The sequence below is a fragment of the Rhincodon typus genome, chromosome 9 (assembly GCF_021869965.1).
Source record: "Rhincodon typus isolate 14 chromosome 9, sRhiTyp1.1, whole genome shotgun sequence".
NCBI classification, from domain to species: Eukaryota; Metazoa; Chordata; class Chondrichthyes; order Orectolobiformes; family Rhincodontidae; genus Rhincodon; species Rhincodon typus.
Window position 1 is genome coordinate 47,331,844 of NC_063340.1, and position 21,720 is coordinate 47,353,563.

The following is a 21,720-nucleotide window of genomic DNA, read 5'->3' on the forward strand; positions in this document are numbered from 1 at the left end:
TTCTTCAGAAAGGTCTGAAGAAGGGTCTAGGCCTGAAACGTCAGCCTTCCCGCTCATCTGATGCTGCTTGGCCTGCTGTGTTCATCCAGCTCTACACCTTTTTATCCCATTAGATATTCTTACATGCAAACTCCTTTTACCCCTCATCTACTCTCAGTGGCTCCTCATGCATTCCATGTAAAATCATGCCCCACCACACACCCCTAAAAGCCCCTAAGGCCCTTTTTGCTAACCCATACCCCTCTATTCATAATGAGACTTAATCATGAGCCGAGACTTCTATTAGTTTGTTGAAATAGCTACACAAAAAAGAGAGCATTTCTTCACTGATTTTTTGTTTTCCTTAACGTATATTGTCAATGACTCAATGCTTATTTACATGAGATGAAGAGGACACTAAGTGTTTATATTTTCTGCTATGGATATTTTAAATGTCTGTTAGATTGACACGCTTGTAGAATTGTAGTAACCTGAGTTCATTTTCGAAACAAAGTTGTGAATGGCTTTATTAAACAGGTCCACACGTCATTGTTATCATAGGGTTCATTAGTTCTACACAGAGTGTATGCTGGGTAAATAGACATGCTGGGTAGACAGAAATGCTAAGATATGGCATGGAGCGTATGAAGGACTGTTGCTGGTGGGTGAAGGGCATAAGGTGGCTTTATTAAGCAGTTACATACATGTCATTGTTACCATAGTGTTTATTAGTTCTGTACAGAGTGTATTCTGAGTGAACAGAAATGTTACAATTTGGCATGGAGGGTATGAATGACAATTATTGGTGGGTGAAGGGGCATAAGGTGGCATAGAGAGCACAAGGAACAATTGAGGTCAGACACATGAAAAGAATAAGGGGTCATTGGGAGTGGTGGTTGCACAGGTGTCAAGGGAAGCATGAGGAGACCATTTGAAGGTATACTGCAAAAGGTTTCTTCACCCAGACAATGATTCATGGCTCCTTTGTGATTCTGACAATCAGAGGTGACAGAGAAACTGACCTGGCTCCACGAGAATTGCTGGAGATGAGTAGATAACTAGTCCTACAGTGGAGCTGGCTTGGTCAGAGGCTCACCACCTGCAGCCATCTCCCAAAGCAGCAAAATATCGAGGGTGGGAATCAACTTTTTCAACATCTGTGCCATCTTCCCAACCACAAAAAAAAAATCCTGTCCTGAGTCAGGGTTTAAGGAAACAGAGCAAACTATAACCTGTTTTACTAGCTGCTCAGATTTTGTTCCCACTAACTGTGATGTATTTGGAATATGATGCCATAAAAGCAGAATTGAAACAAATTCAATAATGGCTTTCAAATTGTTATTGGATATCCTCTTGTGTGAGTAGAAAGAAGAAAATAGGGCTTATTGGAAAGGACCAAGAGAATGGATCACTGTAATTGATAGCTTTTCTAAAGAGCCAACACAGCACAGTTGGTCAACATTTTTTTCCCTTGTCATCTAATATCTTACGATTCATATGCTAATTCAGAATGTTAAAATGGCAGGGCCAGAGAGATTTATCTCATGCTGTCACCTGAGCTGAGCAATGTGAGAAGAGTAAAACATGGACAAGGATCACAGGTGCAGCTGGAAGGGAAGATCAATGTCAAAAATAACTTCTTTCATTCTAAATATTCATTTTAGTAGACAGGTGTACTGTGTCGTGTCATTCAGATTTCTGAGTCATTTTGTTATTTTTTACGGTGTTGTTACGGACCGGGAGTCAGACAAAAAGAAAGCGTATTATTGATTCACATTCAAATCCAAGGTAGTCTTCGCAACTTCATACACAAGTGTGCAATTAAACTCTTCAAAGACCAGACTGGATTCAGTCAAATGATATTGTCCATGGATGAGTCAGTTGGTCAACTAACTAGGTCAACTCATTACTGTAGTTTCTATTCCTCTGGTTAAAATCTATTGAACATATCTTTGGTAAACAGAATAACAAATGGTATTTCAACAGGTAATCTCCCCCCCACTGTCTCCAAGCTCATAATCCCCCAACCCCACACAGCCCACTTCTACCTCCTTCCCAGAATCCACATACAAGACTGCCTGGGCAGTTCTGTTGTTTCTGCCTGCTCTTGCTCCATGGAACTGATTTTTTCTTACCTTGACTCGATTTTCTTTCCCCTTGTCCAATCCCTTCCTACTTACATCTGCAAGTCTTCTGGTGCTTTACATCACTTTCAAAATTTCCAGTTTGCAGACTCCAGCTGCTTCCTCTTTACCAGGGACATGCAATCCATTCCATATCCATCTCTCATCAGGATGATCTCAGGGCTATTGGCTTCTTTCTGGATAAAAGGCCTGAACTGTCCCCATCCACCACCACCCTCCTCCACCAGGATGAGCTCATACTCATTTTGAGCAACTTCTCCTTTAACTCCTCCCATTTTCTTCAGGTTGAAGGAGTCGCCATGGGCCACAGTTATACCTGTCTCTTTGTGGGGTACATGGAACTTCCTTGTTCTAGTCCTACCCGAGCCCCCACCACAAGTCTTTCTCTGTTTCATTGGTGCTACTTCCCTCTCTCATCTGGTATTGGAAAAGTGTATCAGTTTTGATTCCAATTTCCATCCCCCTCTTACCTTCACCTGGTCTATGTCCGTCTCCTCCCTTCCCTTCCTCGACATCTCCATTTCCATTTCTGGGGATAGGCTGGCCACCAATGTCCACTACAAACCCATAGACTTCCATAGGTGCCTTGATTACATCCTCACACCGTGCTTTCTGTAAAGACTGTGTTCCGTTCTCCCAGTTCCTTCATCTCCATTGCATCTGTTTCGATGATGCCAACTTTGACAAGGGGCCCTCCAAAATGTCCACTTCCTCCCTCTACCGAGGATTTCCCAGCACCGTGGTTGACAGGGTCCTCAGCCATGTCTGAGCCATCTCCTGCACTTTGGCCCTCAACCCCTCTCTTCCCTTCCACAGCAGCAATAGGGTCCCCTGGTCCTACCATCCCACCAGCATCCACAGCCATAGGATTATTAGCCAAAATGTTCAGTCTGCTTTCTCTCTACAGATACTGCCAGACCTGCTGAGTTTTTCTGGCAATTGCTGTTGTTAATTCATAGATTTCCAGCATCTGCAGTTCTTTGGTTTTCGTTTTATGAATTTTGATACATCTCCTTTGTTATCAATTAATGTTTGGTGACAAAACGTTTATCCCCTCATTGTCTTATTACACTTACAGCGTCCATGCGTTTATAGGCACAAAATTCCACAAGGGTGATGATTTAACTTTGTCCACAAGAAAATTCTGGAACTGTAGATAACTTGTGAATTATGTGATCCACAGCAGCCATTTTAATCCAGAAAAGCCCATTTTAAAATTTAACGAGTAAGCATATTTTTAAAAACAATTCATGATCTCTTTTCGTATCAACATGACACTATATGAGTGTCAACAAAGAATTGTGTATTATGTCTCTGCATTACTGCTCCTTCACTGATGTCATCAAAATTTTAGAGCTCTCTGCCTACACCAAATGCTGTGCATGGATTCAAAGGAGCAGCTCACCCATCACCTTTTCGAGAGCAATTAGTATTCACCAACAAATTATGATATTTCTAGTGAACTTGAAAATTCACAATTAAAGAAAAACATTTAAAGGTTAAAAAAAAACGAATAAGTCTCTAGTGTTACTGAGGGTCACTGGAACAAACCAAACCCCACTGCTGGGAAGACGGCGTGATCTTCCCTCCAGAGAGTGCAAGAAATGCCAAGCCCATCCCCCTTTACTAGGCCCATCTGGAGTGTAACCAGTGACCCTGAAAATCATAGAGTTGTACAGTACAACAGCACAGAAACGACCCTTCGGTCAAACTCATCCCTGCTGACCAGGTATCCTAAATTAGTCATACCTAATTTGCATTTGGTTGGGATTGACTTGCTGCTTGGTATTGATTTGACAGTATCAAACTTAATAGCAGCCCCAATGGGCTGAAAAGCTGGCTGATATTAAGAAGACTGAACAGCATCAGTAAAAAAAAAGCCTTATGTTTTCCTTGACCATGTGGTCTGTGGCGAGATAAACTCAGCCATTGGAGATGGCACTGCAAACAAAAGACCCTCCGGGGCCTGGTTATCAGATATCTTTTTCAGAGATCTAGAAGGTGCCAAAGAGTTACTCAATAGAACTTCATTCGTCGCAGCTTCACAAGCTGACCCACAGTTAAGAACACTAACTGTGACTGCCTACACGGTAGCTGAGTCAGAAGCAGTCCCTGAATGCTACTACATTAGAAATTAGGGGCTGATGAGGAAATACAAATCCCCTTCACAGAACTGCAAATGGAAAGTGGACAGTGAGCACCAGATAGTGGTGTCATTAGGTACCAGAGGAAAATAGTACAGCTCGCTCATGTGATTCTGATAGCTGAGCATGTCGGTATACACAAAACTCAAGTTCACATCATAGAGTCATATTGGTCTACAACACAGAAAAAGGCCTGTCACCCCATCATAAACAAGCACCTGTTCTCATCCCACTTTCCAGCACTTGGCCTGTAGCCTCGTATAGCCTTATATGCCTTGGTATCACAAATGCCAATCTAAATACTTCCTCAATGTTATGGGGTTCCTGCCTCTGCCACTCTTACAGGCTGTGAGTTCCAGATACCCACCATACCTTTAAATCTTCTGCTCATTACTTTAAATCCATGCCTCCTGGTCATTGATCCCTCCACCTAGGGGAAAGATTCATCAGCCAATGTTTTTAACTGGTCACAGCTCCACAAGGTTGTGGTCAGGTTTTGCAGAACCTGGCACACCTGCCAGGTTATGGGAAGACCCCACCCTGCAATAAGACCTGCAACTATGATTTCCATGTTTGGGGAACTGATAAGAAAGCTGTTCGTGGATTGTGTGAGACCCCTGCTAAAACAAGAGAAGGCTTCCAACAGTGTTCCCTCTAAATTTCTTCCTGGTTGCATGGGCCTTTGAGACTTGTTGTTGAGAGGGAACATTGACAATCAATATAGTCTTCTTATCACGGATATGGCTATCCATTTGCCATATTCTCCTCTCCATATCTGCCAAAATATGATGAGAGAAATGACCCTATTCTTCACCCGGGACAGTCTGCTTATTGAGACCCTTACGGACCATAACTCAAATTCCAAGTTCAAAATATTCCAGGAAATCTTGAAAATCCTGGGTATGACTCAACTGAAATCTTTGGCGTATCAGTTGCATTTAACAGGGGGCACTGGAACAGAGCCACCAGACCTTAAAAACAATGATCAGGGCAAACTGCCACAAGAATCTCTACAGAGATAGTAGGACATGCAGATGCTGGAAAATCTGAGATAACAAGGTGTAGAGCTGGATGAACACAGCAGGCCAAGCAGCATCATAGGAGCAGGAAGGCTGACATTTCCGGCCTAGACCCTTCATCAGATGAAGAAATACTGGAATTCAACCGAAGGCAAAAGGAATCAGAGCTACAGAATCTCAACTAGTCTTCAAATCTAACGATCGTGAAATGGACTACAGCAAACTTTTTATTAACCGGCACCTACGGGACCAGGAATATGCTGGTTGATCAAATATTCCAGACAATCAGGAGGTCCACATAATCAATGTAAAAACACACGCTAAGTAATAGAAATGTAATGGAAGGAGTATACACATCACTGCTTTACTTTATTTACAGCATATATCACTTAAATAATAATGCAACTTTAACTTGAATAAAACTTACCGGCCGACAGCCTCCTCATTTGCACTCTCAACTGACTACTCGGACATCGCTGTATTTGAGGAGAAATTGACTCGACATTGAATCAACTGTTGATATTTCACATGGCCTTTCGATTGAACAACAAGTATATTTACACTGAGGTAAATACATTTTAAAAATTGTAATAATTGAACAGAATAATACAGTAAACTTCACGGTATTTGAGGTATATTCTTTTTGCCGGATTATTGAGAGTGCCAATTGATAAGATGCCGGTTAAAACAAAGTTTGCTGTACTAACTACTAACATCTACACTACCTGTAACCTCCACTGCACTAACCACAAGGTTCAACTCTTGGGTCTTTGCGCATAATTCAGAGTCTGATTCCTATATCTGATTTTGTAATAACTTTTATCTTTTATGCATCTCTTATTTCTGATCTATGTGTATGTTGCATTACTTCTCACATTTTATAATTCATGGAAAGGCTGGTTCAGTTGGCTGTTTCTGAAGTATAGTTTCATTTGGGTCTGATAGAAAGTTATCCACAAGGAAAAGAATTGTTTTTTTAAATCAACCTCATTGCAACCGACTGAGGAGCTGGCTGAATGAAAAAGGGGAGTTAGATAGTCCCTCCTCACCCAGGACCGTAACAGTTTTGAGTATACTATTTGGAACCAGAGTGAATTGGGAAGCCTTACCAGGGTTCTGGATGTAACAAATGCTTGGTGTTCCTGATAGTATTCTCTGGTGCAAGATGCAAGAGTTACCCATCTTTGTGAGCTTGAAACTTGAGCTAATTTGAGGAAAGGCCCAACTACAGGTTGCCTATTTTAGGAAAAGCAGAAACCATGGATGTCACAGCCAACACAAATAAATAAACGCCAGTTTCAACCAGCTGACTTCTGAATGAAAGGTGACAATGTTACCATTGACTTAAAGTTCCAGGTTAGAGGTACCAGAAATTTCACCCAAGGATGATGAAGAAAAGATGGTATGACTTTCTTGGCAGCTTTCCATGAGTTGCTGTACCCTGTCTGGCTGTATTTAAAATATATCCCATGCCATGGCCACGACAAACATATCTACAAACTTGTTGAGTGCCTTCTGAATAAAGAAATATTTTCTGGTTTCTTCTCTGATCTTTAGTAACCTTCAAGCTGTGCCCAATTGTCTTGCTAATGTGATGTACATGAAATATGTTAAGCAGAATTTAATATGGGCATCAGAGGGACCCATTGCCTGCTATAAATCCGATGGCACCTCTGCCAACCTGATCTCTAGTTGTCCCAACAGAATGAAGTTCCTAATTGAGAGTAGGAACTCTGCCCTTGGTATTCCTAGATCTCCCAGGCCTCATCACCCAGGTGATGTATGGGCCTCATTTGACTTCCAGGTGAATCGCTGCCTAGTGTGAACTTAATTGGAGGGACAAAGGAAGGTAATGGGATCTCTGCTATGAAACTTCTTTCCTGATGGCACTGCAGCCCTCTGCCTGTCTGCAAATTTACCCCTGGAGAAGCGGGGGAGATGCTAAATTATACTTATCTCCACTAAGGCATCTTTTGTCCACCACATCTCAACAATTAGTCCTACCATTCTATGGTGGTCTTTTTTTTTAAACCTGGTTCACTTGAGGTGGACCTCACTACCCCTCCTGAAATACTATTGAGAAGGTGATGGTGAATTGCCTTCTGAACTGCTGCCATCCATGGGTTGAAGGGCGCTCCAGCTTCAGGAGCTTAGTTAAATTACCATCCTGTCAATATAATAGAGCTTAAACATGGCCACTGGAATCTCAATGCAGTCAATTTGGCAACATCATCTAGCGTTTTGTCATTTCATGTTTTGAAAGTGTTCACTTTTATAATGGTATCTTGCATTTATTCAGTCTTATGAATAAATGCAAGTCAAGTCAACTTTCTCTGTATATGATGTTTTCAAACGATGACAAGGATTTGCTGATAATTCCATTTATCAAGGTCCCACAAGCAATAAATAAAATTAATGATGATTTGGTTTTGGTTTTCTTGGTTCAGGGAGGAAATTGGGAAAGTTCTCTGCATCATTTGAAATTATAAGGCCTTTCACAGGGCCTGTCTTCATTTCTTATCCAAAATACAGCACTTTCAATAATGCAACACTCTCCCAATGACATAGCTAAATACGATCCATAATTATGAACCCAAAGTCTGTCGTGGCGTTTGAATGTACAACATTTTGAGTCAGAGGTATGAAGACAGCCAACTTTGCCAAAGTGATAAGTAATAGAATTTAATCAATCAATATTTGCAATCACTGAGCTTTTGATGAAATAAAATGACCACAGGGGAAGCATTTTGTAGAGGTCACAGCAAGACAATGCCATATGGTGCTAAGTAGGTATTTTCCATGTTATGTGAATCATAATTTAGAAATATTCAATTGTCACACCTAGAAGTGAGTAACCTTGCTTGTCTTTAGCTTTGCCATGCCTGCCTTACCAAGATAGTTTGTTTTTACTTAAATAGTTTCTTATTATAATGGCATTATGGTAGAGTGTATCATTCTGATGGCTATAGATAACCATTTATTCTTTCTGGCTTGCTTATAGATGATCAATGCCTGCTGCTGTCATATCTTTTGTTTGTTACTGCATCTTTCTCTCCTTTAAACGGCATGTTTGCGCTAAATTTTTTCTGATGTTTGCTAACATGCCAAAACTGCTTACTAACCTTTTACATATTTTGCTTTTATTTTGCTGGCAAAGTTGCAATGATGAAAGCTGACTTGCAAGGTAGATAGCTGTGTGTTTGTACAAAACAAGACTGAAATCCATGTCTGTGCAATATGCATACAAACAACATATATCTGCTTTGGAACTCGATTGCATTCATTTCAAAATTTCAGAATCAGATCAACATTTTGAAAAACAATTTGCCTATCATAGGGCTTTCAGTCTTGAATATTTCTATATCAGTTATTTTAGTATGTTAAACACATTTGTTTTAGACTCTTCCTTGGATTCTGATTTCACTAGTAGCTGTTTTAGAAATGTAAAGTTATTTTGTTTTCATTCTGACATCAAACCTAACCACGTTCCTTTCTTTGTCCAGTCTTCAGTTGCCAGAAAGCATGCAAAAATTATTAGTGTATGACTAATGATGTGCCTAGACCAACATGCAAGGTTTTGTCTGTTCTAACTTAGGACCAAGTACAACCTGCCAAGAGGATTCCTGTGGAAACCAAGGTGTCTGTCTTCAGCAGTGGGATGGCTTCAGCTGTGACTGCAGTATGACATCCTATACGGGAACCCTGTGCAATGACCGTAAGTACATATAAACAAGTGTCATATGGTTGTGATTCCCAAATTTATTGGAATGGTTTTGAACTTTTGACATGACAAGTAATAATGCAGCATGAATCTGAAGGGCTTCTGTAATAGTTCATTGAGTGTGAGATCATTTTGTGAAGACATCGCTATGAAATGTAATGTGAAATGCTGAACCAGATATGATATGCTGCTGATTTCATTATATCTGAAGCTATGAGTGGTGCTTGGTGGAAATATTGCTGAGTGTAATTGACCAGAAGCAAAATATATACGGACTGGCAGATTTCTCTATAGATTCTGAATGGTCACTCTTTGTTTGAGTGTACCTTTCTGATTTGGTGCTTCTTCACTGTATCTTTCTGTGGCATTTCAATGCAAGGTTATTTAAATGGAAGTCTGTGGTGAATGGAAGAAGTAAAGTTAGCGCGGGGAGAATTGGTGAAGTGTACTAATGTGTCAAGTAGGGTGTAGTAAGAAATACTTAGCTTGCTATGATATTGTATCATTGCACTGTTAACTGTTTTCAAAATATCTTTGTCTCAGTTCTGCTTTTATTCTGACTGTAGCCAAACACTTGCCTTTGAAGATGCTGGTCTTTTCTAACTCTCAAGGGCTGATTGTAACTCTAACTGCCAGCAAAACCAAGCACAAAGTTAAAATCATTGGTGGGACCCCATTCTTTCACCCATTTCCCATCCCACCCCAATTCCACAGGCTGCGAGTTTAACTTGCAATTTTGAATTGCAAGTTGAATATTAGCTTTGAACACGCAGGTTGGATCCCAATGATATTGTTCAGGCCTGGCAACTATTATAACCATCAGCCTGAAAAGGCAAGTAGTTGTCCCATCACGGAAAAATGAGCAGGAAGAGGAGTCAGAAGAGGTCAGTAAGGATGCATATTTATTTTACTTTGTAAAAAAAAAATTCATATATATTCATATATGGGCCGGAAGAGCAAGAAATGCTCCACCAAGCCTGCAAAGAAAGGTTGGGTTTGTTTACCTAGTGCTTCATCAGCTGATCAGTTTACCTAAACCCTGGGGTTTATTTGGCCAGCTATCAAAATCTGTCAATGCTCATTGGTTACTAGTTACAGATAAGGACAGAATTTAATGCCCATGAGGTGGGCATTCAGGTAGTAAAGGTATTTAATTAGGTGGGAGAGTGCCAGTTGAGGACCCTGACATCTTCCTGCCTCTGCCACAAATGGGTAACTTTTACAGGAAGGCTTGCGGATATCCTTCCTGCCCTGATGCCAGCTGTGCCACAGCTGCTGCTACTCAACCACTAGCAGGCAAGCCAGTCACACAGGGAGCCCAAGAAGCAAGTTTGGTTGCAGTCGGCTGGTGGGATCCTTTATACAAATGTACAGTGTATGTTTGAGGGACTTGGCACCAGGAAAGGGAGGCCCACTGAGAGTCAACCCCTGCACCACTTCTCCTCCCCAGCCAGTGTCTCCCTCTCTGCCTCCCCCATTCCATTCCATTTCCCTTGTGGTCTCAGTCTCTCACTGCTCCTGGGCTGCAGTAGATGCATTGCTGGTGACTAGCATTGCTCGTCCAGTGGTGAACCTCTGATTTTGGTTCCCAAAGCCCTTTCATCTCAGGGAATGCCTATCACTGACTTTGCATATGCTTAACTGACATTTAATAAGGCAGGCCGTCCCCAAGAATGGTAGACCAAAAGCTTTTGCTCACTTTCCATTGCTGGCAAGACTTCTGATTAAATCCTAACCTGGAAATCTGCAGATAAAGCCCAGAAATATCCTCGGGCTCACAATTCCAAGGTATCTTGATGCATCCTGCATTCACTCATCCTGTGCCCTGAGGTAAAATATGTATTATTCTGCTAATTTTACCTAACCCATCTAGTAAAAAAAACAACTATATTTACCCAGTACATTAATTAGCTTTGTTGAACACTCTAATTATCTTGCACCTAAGGCCCAAAAATCATTTATATCTTGCTCTACATAGTTACAGTGCAGTCACGTATTTCCTGCAGTACGTACAATTGGGTCTCTTCTTTCAGAAGCAGTGAAATACAATGTATTGTATTTTCAGAGTTTTCAACGCTTCAACATCACACTTTTAGTTCTTAAGCCTTTTCATGTCCTTTTTGCTCGATATAAAATTTTCTCATGTGAAATTCAATATTCCTGAAACTTAGTTGTCACTTTAACATGTGCATTTGAAATTGTTAGAATCATGGATAAGACATGACCTACTCTGATAACTGTGCAGATTATTAAAGAAGACGATCACAGTATATTCAGGTAATAAACATCTATTATCAAAAGTAGTTGCATAAACCATAAATTGGGGAAGTTGATACAAAATTCTGAAATGAAATTAAATATCCACCTTTTCAGAAAAAGCTCCACATGCAAATTATGCAATGGTGTCATTAAATTACTGATCAATCTTAGGATTTGTTACTCATTAAAAGAATCATTACAAAACAGTAACTGCTACAGAGATGTTAGGTGCAATGTTGAAGCCTTGCAATCTCTGAAAGTACAATACATTTTATTTCACTGCTTCTGAAAGAAGAAACCCAATAGTACATACTGCAAGAAACAAAAGACTGCACTGTAACTGTGTAGAGCAAGATATAAATGATTTTTGGGCCTTTGGTACCTTTGGGAAAGATAATGAGAGTGTTCAACAAATTTACTTAATGTACTGGGTAAATATAGTTGTTTTCTTTTTGACTAAATGAGTTAGATAAATCTAGGAGAATAATACATATTTTGAAACAACCATAATATATTACATAAATATTTACAGATCTGTTACTTCTTTGGAAAAGTAAATTATTTTGAATTAAAGCCTAAATTTACAGGCTTACTAAAGGAATACTCAGTAGAATCTATAAGCATGAATCGAGTGTAGTGAATTTCCTACAGGATGAAGTTTGATTTTATCTGTTCATTGAGGAGACCGAACCTAAGAGGCTGTATAGCTTACAAGAGAAAAATATTATGAGCTGTCACAAGTGGTGATCTTAGAATTGCACATTCACTGAGTATTTATGATAGATCTAAGTGAATAATGTGAGTTTAGATGCTAATTTACCGAAAACAAAATAGTCCCGATAATGACACGTGAATTTGTCATGTAGGAGTCTGGATTTTACCATATTCTACAGAATTTTAACCCTCACAGTATGTGGATTTTGTTTTGACAGGATTTGATCAGGATGTAGACCAGGTTGGTAGACTTGACTTCCAATCAGGTGGGAAGCTTTGTTGCAGTGAACCTATTGTTTAGGCTTCCGTCAGCTACCTCAAAAAGTAACAAACTTTTTTTTTAAATGTCTTAATGCTTATTTAGTCAACAGCTTTCAAATATTATATTATTCTCCTAGATATATCTAGCATACCTACTGGAAAAAATTACCATCCACTGTGTTAGCACATTTTAATAATTTAAATGGTGAGATTGTGAATGCAGAGAAGTAATCTTGAAAAGGGATGGATCCTGGTGTGAATGTGGTTATACTAAGTGTCCATTATAACCGTAATTCTCATCAGTCTTATTTGCTGTTGAGGTTTAGAATTCTTTGTGATTGATAACCATTAATTAGATATATGTGCCATGTGCTATTCAGTGGCAAATGATGAAAAACAATTGTAAATAATATATGTGCACGTGAGGTAAAGCAGTGCGCCAAATGCTAATCCTAAAGGGTAAATATCATTACATGCCAGCTGTCTTTTTCTTATTCCTTTACGTGCAATGGATTTTGAGAACTCAACGTTAACACAGAAATATTAACAGTGACCATCAGATGGCAGTATACTCATTTAAACCGTATCATAGTGTATGCTTTTCATCCCTATTGTTGATAATCAAGTAGAGGTTTTGACATTGTGGCAAGTATTTAACCTTTTATTCCTTGCATGCAAAATTCAATCAAATATTGCAGGAAATTTGCAAAATAATACTTCATAAAAGTCTGCTTGCTTGTAGTACATGTTACTTTCTTGTTCATAAAGTCAGATTTAATAGATTCCCATGCCACTGTAACTAGATACAGTAGTCAGCAAAAACATACTCTCTTCTAAAAATATAGCCATTTTTTGCCAATACATTTGATTCCCAATTTCAGTAACTACCACCATCATCCAGGAAACATCATTTGGAGTTCAGAAAATAATTCAGCTCCATTACTTCAGATTGGTCATTTTAGTACTAGCTCCTTCAAATTCTTGTATTTACCTACAGTTGGTAGATCAGAGTCTCCAATGCACAGAGCCAAAGAGTTGTACAGCACAGAAACCATTTATGTGCATTTGGTCCATATCCTTCTCAAGTTTCCCTATTCAAGTACCTGTCTAACTGTCCTTTAACTGTTATGATTGTACCTGCATCTACCACTTCCTCTGGCTGCTCATTCCATACATGCACCACTCTCTGTGTGAAAAAAGTTGCCCCTCAGGTCTCTTTTAAATCTTTCCCATCCCACCTTAAACCATATGCCCTCTAGTTTTGGACTCCTCCTCCCTAGGGAAAAGACCTTGCCTATGCATCTTATAAATCTTAATAAGGGCACCTCTCAACCTTCAATGCTCCAGGCAAAAAAGTCCCAGCCTATCCAGTCTCTCCTCATAATGCCAACTCACAAGTCTTGGCAACATCCTTGTAATTTTTCTGCATCCTTTCTAGTCGAGTCATACAGCACGGAAACAACCCTTCGGTCTAACCAGTCCATGCTAAATTTAATCCCAAACTAAACTAGTCCCACCTGCCTGATCCTGGCCCATATCCCTCCAAACCTTCCAATTCAGGTACTTATCCAAATATCTTTTAAATGCTGTAATTGTACCTACATCCTCCACTTCCTCAGGAAGTTCATTTACACGCAAACCACCCTCTGTGTAAAACATTTGCCCCTCATGTCTTTTTTAAATCTCTCTCCTCTCATCTTAAAAATGTGACCCCCTAAACTGGAAATCCTCCATCCTAGGGAAAAGTTTAACAACACCCTTCCTTTAGCAGGGTGACCTGAAATGTACACTGTATTCTAAAAGTGGTCCTCACCAACATCTTGTACAGCCACAACATGACATACCAAACCATGGACATGTTCACTGGGTTCACCAACTATTTGAAGTTAAATGTCAAATACAAGTGTACGACGTATCTTTATAAATGGTATTTTAAGTAAAATTTACGGGAAAATGTTGCACCATTTTATGCTCTGAAGAAAAAGATTTGCTCTGCCTCATGTGCTCTGCAGGTTTGTGAAACAATGCAACTATTCATAATTGGCTCATAGTGCATTTGCCCGCGTACTATCTGTAGCAGTGTTTAACATTTATAAAGAAAAAATATGCATGATTTTACTGCAAATGGCAAAGAGAGAATCTGTCCCTTCCTCCATAAGCTAGTGGGTGCTCTTGCCCAGTGAATGGAGTCAATGTTTGAAAGCACACCATTTGAATTCTATGCTTATATTTTCTCACCACAACAGAGCAATAATTCAATGGAAACATTAGATGAACACTTCCATTTAAATTAAGATTTTATCTTTAGTTCAGCATATACAACTCAGAGCAGCACTTCAGTTTATGTGGAATTATGGCATTAAATTAATTTAGGCTTTATCAAAATGTGGTTACACTTTAGTCATTTATGATTTTTATTTTATCTTATATTTAATAGTTTGGCATGTTGGTTAAAAAATGAACATACTAATATAAAATATATCGGTTAATATCTTATTTAAAATACAGGAGGAGGAAATTTTATTTAAAGAAATAGAGGCTGAGAATCTGAGTTATCATCTGGGGCTTGCACAGGGATTGTCTTCCCTTGGAGCTCTCCAGTGTTGACCTATGGCAGTTTAAAACATAAATTGGAGGGCACATCACGCGTGCCCATTCACATGAGTCCATTTATTGTTTATAAGCAAAATAACCCATGGCTGACATTAACTAAAAGTTGCCATGCAAACTGCATGTGCAGCTAAACGATGTATCTGATGATGTTTGAATGCACTGACCTATCTGAAGTGAGCACCCAGCAAATGAGTTCTTAGGGGAACAGGCTCACAAAAGCGGAATGCCAAATCTGCTGACTGTATCAGAAATTTTCAGGTTTTTATTTAAATTTCAGATTTACAGCATCTGAAGTGTTTTGCCATTGTAATACTTTAAAAGTTGCTTCAGAAAGCATGCATTTTCCAGTGGGTCAGTAATCTGGAATGCTGCAGTTCAAGAATGGACAAGTATTGGGTGCAACCAATTTCACCGATCCTGCAATCATGCTGGCAATGATGTATTTCTTATCCAGACAATGGAACATTGAAGAGAATCTCATGGAAATAATTCCAACACTAAATAATGTGCAAAATATGGTGCATTTTAAATCAATTTGCTGAAAACAAGACCTACATTTGCAAAACAAAACAAAAGGAATATCTGCTATTTTCTCAAGTACAATGATTAATGGTGGCTTTCCAAATAAAATGCCAGTGAATTGTAATATGTCGCCAAACCATGAGATGTCTAATATATTTGTGATTTCTGTTTAATATATTCCAAAACATTTTCTGTTGTGTCCTTGGTGATGCTATGTTTACAGGACATAGCCACAACTAATTACATTTGGCTTATATCAAAGCAAATGGAGATTTACCAGTGATTTCTGTTCTCAGAATTGTACTGATCCACAGTCATAGCAGTAATTAGCTCACTTCAGCTGTTCACAAGATGTTTGTTGGAAATAGTTTTACTTGATTATCTAGTAGATAAATTAAGGATGAGATCTGTTGCTCATAATGAAGCATACATGTCAAATTAATTATGTGGAAACATTTATATGTACATTTCATCTGCACTAAATGTGTTTTTACATTGATTTTTTGGGAGATATCCACAATGGGGCGAACAGTGCAAATATGGCAACTCGAATGAGTTTGACATGTAGGCTTCAAATAAATATAAAGTAGCAGAAAGTAAACTTAGTCGTGCATGTATTATCAATGCCTAGTGCCACAGCAATCATTGCTGTTCCCATTCTGCCTCCCCTTTCTGCTATCTGGTAGAACAAGGAGAAATCCTTTAAAACCATACTTTATAATTCAGTAAAAACAACAATAACTATGTTCCACAGCTTTGTTCTGGATGTTTGGTCACCATATTCTGCAGAAACTCAATATATGGCTTATTCATATACTTTCTGGATGTGTAGCAAATTTATTTTGTAGTGTTAGCTCCTAAATCCTAGGGGAGGGAGACTTTATTTCACAGCAGTGGTGTTCCTCAAATCAGAGTCTCCAGTTTCAACTTCCACTCATGGACTTGCTTGTTAAGGAAGGTACATTTGTACCATGGCCAGAAAGGTTGGGTATCAAATTCTAAGCCCTTTGAACATAGTCCAATGACAGGCAGTAAGAAAAGGAAAGATTCCTGGTCAGCCATGAGATTGAAAGAAATTGTCCTCCTAACAAGGCTATCCATAGTTCCATGATGATAAAATCTTTTGTAAAAGTTTAAGCTGTCACAGAAACATGGATACCTCAGGCGAATAGTTGGCTCACTGGGCTGGATGGCCATTACAATTGATATGTGTGGCAACAGCATGGTATCCGATCACCACTTAGGGTGGCATGGTGGCTCAGTGGTTAGCACTGCTGCCTCACAGCACTAGGGACCCGTGTTCGATTCCATCCTTGGGTGACTGTATGTGTGGAGTTTGCACATTCTCCCCGTGCCTGCGTGGGTTTCCACTGGGTGCTCCGGTTTCCTCCCACGGTCCAAAGATGTGCAGGCTAGGTGGATTGGCCATGCTAAATTGCCCATAGTGTTCAGGGAGGTGTACATTAGGTGGGTTATAAGGGGATGGGTCTTGGTGGGATGCTCTGAGGTTCGGTGTGGACTTGTTGGGCCGAAGGGCCTGTTTCCACACTGTAAGGATTCTATGATTCTAGCTGGGGTGGATTCAGGACCTGCCTCCCTGGCCTACATGTGGTGGAAGTTGTGACATTGTGTGCCTTGAGACAGAAAACTCATGAAAAAGAATTGCTGGATTACTGTAGAAGATCAGCCCTTTTTTAAAACCTAAGGAATTGAAATTATCTTGTTTTTAAAAAAATCTTGCTTTAACAGCTGACCATTGAACTCTGCTTCCCATAGACAGTTAAATTACTGGCATCCTCTTCATCTCTAAGACCACTGAAAATAGCAGTGCTGCTGTCATATTTCACGATCAGAAATAGAAATGTGTGGGGCAAAAATAATTACCTTTAACTATTGTGTTTGAATGCAAATTTATTTACACAGCGAGAAAAAAAACCTAAGTTGGTGGGTACTCAATATTTTGGCAGTTCAACTTCTATGAAGATTTTCCACAGATTGTAAGGACTATGCGATCTTTTTTGTAAGCAGAACCGTTCACACCTTCTGCAATAATTTGTCTTTGCTGGCATGCAAAGTACCAGTCATACACCTCAAGCTTCTGTGTTGACCCTTGTCAGTGCTTCATTTGTATTCTGTCAGTCAGTGATATTATCCACAAGCACTCAAACAGCTTCTATATCTAAACTAATTGTATCCAGTTTTATCTCATTGGCTTCCCTTTCAACTCCACAACCAATGCTCAGCATACTTCAAAGTCCTGCTTGATCTTGAGCTGATTTTGAAGTCCCATGAGTTGTCTGTCATAAAAATTCGGTGTTCTCTAAAATATTACCTCTCTTTGACTTCTTCCCAAGTTGCCGAATGTCTCAAATCTTGTCCCCTCCAGATTCAAGCTCTTCAGCAACGTTCAAGCTAGCCTTCTATTTCCACACGACACGAACAATAATCACATCACTTGTTATATAAATATACCTTATGTATCATATACTATTTTAGATATATACTGTACGTATACCTGTATATGCATACACACACACACACACACGCGTATATACATATATCTCTTATGTAGGTATTAATGTAAATAATGTGGACATTGTGTTGCAGATTCTCTGCAGATATTCCTCCTACCCTACATGTCATTTGCTTAAATTAAAATTGGAATTGTTGTGCGAGGAAAATGCTGATCTTAAATGCTTAGCAAAATTTAACTGACTTTGGCTTACCCCTCTATTTGCAGAGTGATTTATTAGAGACAGATTAAGCCATGGATTTTTAAATTTAGATACCAATTTAAGTTTTTGCCCAAAATCAGAAGATTGAAGTTATAATAGTTATATTATCTCTAACTTTTCTACTGATTTTCTCTTCTTCTGACCTTGCGAACGAAGAATGCAGGTGGGTCACTTGCTGTAAGAGTTCTGCTGTAAGTTTTTCACTTCATTGTATTTTCTAATCAACCTGTTCAGCGATGTAATGGCACACCTCTGGAATAAGTGGAACTTGAACTCAGGCCTCCTGAATCACTTAAAAGCTTACAGAGTATTTAATGACAATTGTCTCTTGTATACATTTGGTTTCCTTGAGAAGATGGTTGTCGTCTACAAAATGCTGTAGAGGTGAGATATTCATTATTCAGGCAGCACCTCACTACTCAACTGCATTGCCAGATTGTATTTCAAAGTTCCATCAACTTCACAGATTATGGTTCAGTATTTCCTTAAATAATCAAAGTATTAGCCAGGCTGAGAGTAGTTTGGCAGAATCTGAGCAGCCATCCCTATGGACAATTGAACTACAAAATGTATCAATGTATTAGCAAATTACTGTCTCTGGACTAATGTTAATGAAATGGTTCGTCAAAATATATATTTTATTTAAAATCTAGTTTGAAAAAATTATGCAGCTGTGCAACACAATTATGTAAACAATTCCGGTGCAATCCAATTATGAAATAATATAAAATGAACATTGTTATTTCAGGGAACATAACAGAAACTAGGGTTTGTATGTAGAGTGAGCCATTAAAAATATGTTCAGAGGTCATGAGACATCAGTGAAATGCAAGAAAGTATTTTAAACATATAAAAATGTTTGTTAAAAAGTGAGATGCTCAATAATAAGCTGTTGATTATGTCCACACACAAGAAGTGCCTAACAACTGCTTTCAGCTGATGCTGGGCTGTTTTACTTTCCTTCACAATTCATTTCAGTTGTGCATTTAATGGCTTTCCATTTGTGTACTCTGCTCATAACACAAATGGTGGTGACATTATTTTTCATTTGATCAATATTTGACTTTAAGTTTAATTGTAAATCAGAGATGGCTTTTTGCCATTTTAAAGTGCTTTGCCATCATATTGAAATTTCCTCTTAATGGATTTGAAATTGATCATTAGACACAAACAGTGTTACATGATGGTTGCAAATTAGAAGCCAGATGTCATCTCTTCTGTCAATTCTTCCACCTCCAGAAAATTGTTCACGAGCTTAGAGCTTGCATTGTTTTTAATGCCTTTATTCTCCCTGATCTGAATGTAGTTACTGTTATCACCTTCATTTATTTCTGTTCAGTTCTCATGGTTCGAGGAATTGTGATCCAGTAACATTTTAAAACTGTCACTAAACTCCCAGCTAAATGAGCGATCCAGAAGGAAAAGTTGGTTTGCATACTGGCTCATGTTTCAAACATTGCTATGCAAACCATATTGATCCCAGGGCAGAGAGTGCTGCAGACTGTTTACTGTGCCATCCATGCATGTAACTTCAATAGTATCAATGAGAAAATCTGAGCTGCTACGCAGATAATGGCTGACCATGCTGTCTCTTCTTAAAGAATGAGTTCCACCCCACCTGTCTAGAAATCCTTGCAACTTTCCTGTAAGTTTACATTAGAAAACAAAAGTGGGAATTATATTTAGGAGTTAAGACTGAAATTTTTAAGTAGGATCATGTATTTTCAGTCCTTACAGTATTGCTGATTGGAGTTAAAGATTCTGAACTTCTTTTTTGAAATATCGCTGGAGAGAACATTACATTTTGGATTGTCCCATGCTATATTTCCTCTTGTGAAGGTCACTTGAATGGGGTTTTTGTTTATTCATTCAAATGCATCACTAGCCAGGCCGGCATTTATTGCTGTTCCCTAATTACCAGAGGGTAGTTAAGAGTCAAACACATTGCTGAGGGTCTGGAGTCACATGTAGGACAGACCAGGTAAGGATGGCAGTTTCCTTCCCTAAAGGGCATTAGTGAACCAGATGGTTTTCTCCTGACAATTGATGATGGATTAATGGTCATCATTTGACCCTTAATTCCAGATTTTTTTTTTATTGAATTCAAATTCTACCATGGTAGTATTAAACCCAGGTCATTATCTGGGACTCTCGATTAATAATCTGGTGATAATACCAACATGCCATTGCCTCCTCAGTATGGCTTAAGTGCACCAGAAGCAACTGTTACACTGTTATGATGTTACATAGTCCTGTTGACAGATGTGATAATTAACTTCCTAAGTTGAAACATGCAGGTCCATTGAATTGTCACGCAAAGTGCTGAGTTTTACAACACCAATTAAAGGGCCAGGAACACAATTGTTGGCAAGTTGATTTAGAAAATCTGTTATTGCAAAATATTAAGAATTAATCTCAGGATGTGCTTGGAGATGTCCTAGTGAGTTTCTGTCTTTGACAGTGTGTTGGTGCTCCCTTAGAGCAAGGATAATGAATGTTTATTGTGTGTATGTGATCTAAGTAGCTTCAGTTTCCCAAAACTGCTTCTTGAGTCTAAGGTTCTTTCCTTAAAACTCTTTATTTGCAACATTATAAGTGTTCTAACTCTTTGGACATGTTCTTCTTTTGTGACCTACTATACTAGTATGTTGTTCATGTGGCATATGACCACATCAGTGCCTTCCAATATATTTAATAATCTTTGAAAAATTTCTGATATGGTTGCTATTCCAACGGATAATCTAATAAAGCCATAATGCCTGATTGGTGAAATAAAAGTTGTCAACTTTCTAGAGTCTTCATTAAATCAGAATTGCTAGAATTCATTGTTCACATCCAATTTGGTGCATAGGGCATTTTTGGCTAGTTGTCATCACGTTTTCAACCACTATTGGATAAATCTCACATCCCACTGCTTTATTCAGTTGAATTAGCTCCACACAAATTCTTTGGTGCTGAAACCTTCTGGTTTTCTTGCTGTAACTATTTGTGAACACCATCACATCTGTACCATACCTGTGGAAATTGTTCTTTGTCTGAGCATGTAATGTATTTCTTCTTTATGTCTATCAAAAAGTGGATGCAGCATTTTCCTTGATGTGTACACGCAAATGGTTTTGCAGTGTCCCTCAGAGTAACACAATACTCTGTCTTCAATTTCCCTAAATCTGTGAACAATCTTGGGAATTCATTTCCTTGGTCTGCAACTTTGTTGGCTTTGTGAATTGATTTCAGGTTTGAACATGCCTTCCTGCTTAATAGGGAACATTCATGATTCTAAATAAAGAAGTTCAGTGAGTTATTTTCCCTTTTAACTGAGCTTTATTGTGAGTTGTCCTTTTATGCTCAATGATGTACCTCCACATCCTGAATTTTCATTTATACTGGCTGCAACTTAATCTTTTTTTAATCCATTTAACCTGGAGTGATAAAAATGAGATTTCCAGCCTGGTGTCTAATTTAAACATCATGGTTTGTCTGTTGCCTTCACGTTAACACTCCACTACTCATTCACGGAGTAATTGATTATTCCCATTATTGCTATTTTTTCTGGTTTTCCGGTATTTTCTAGACATGCTATAGATTCACAGGATTTCTCTGTTTATTCTC

General features: G+C 38.8%; 1 protein-coding gene across 3 annotated transcripts in view; it reads left to right on the top strand.

The window, feature by feature from the left end:
* The window catches only part of nrxn1a (neurexin 1a), a 1,567,205-nt gene that overhangs the window by 843,315 nt on the left and 702,170 nt on the right, over positions 1–21,720 (top strand). The window contains exons 16-18 of one of the 3 annotated variants that reach the window (XM_048601293.1): positions 6,312–6,323; positions 8,444–8,470; positions 8,882–9,001. In XM_048601293.1, the coding sequence (XP_048457250.1) occupies positions 6,312–6,323; positions 8,444–8,470; positions 8,882–9,001 (159 nt within the window). The remainder of the gene's footprint in view (positions 1–6,311; positions 6,324–8,443; positions 8,471–8,881; positions 9,002–21,720) is intronic. The other 2 variants (XM_048601291.1, XM_048601292.1) reach the window with 2 other exon arrangements.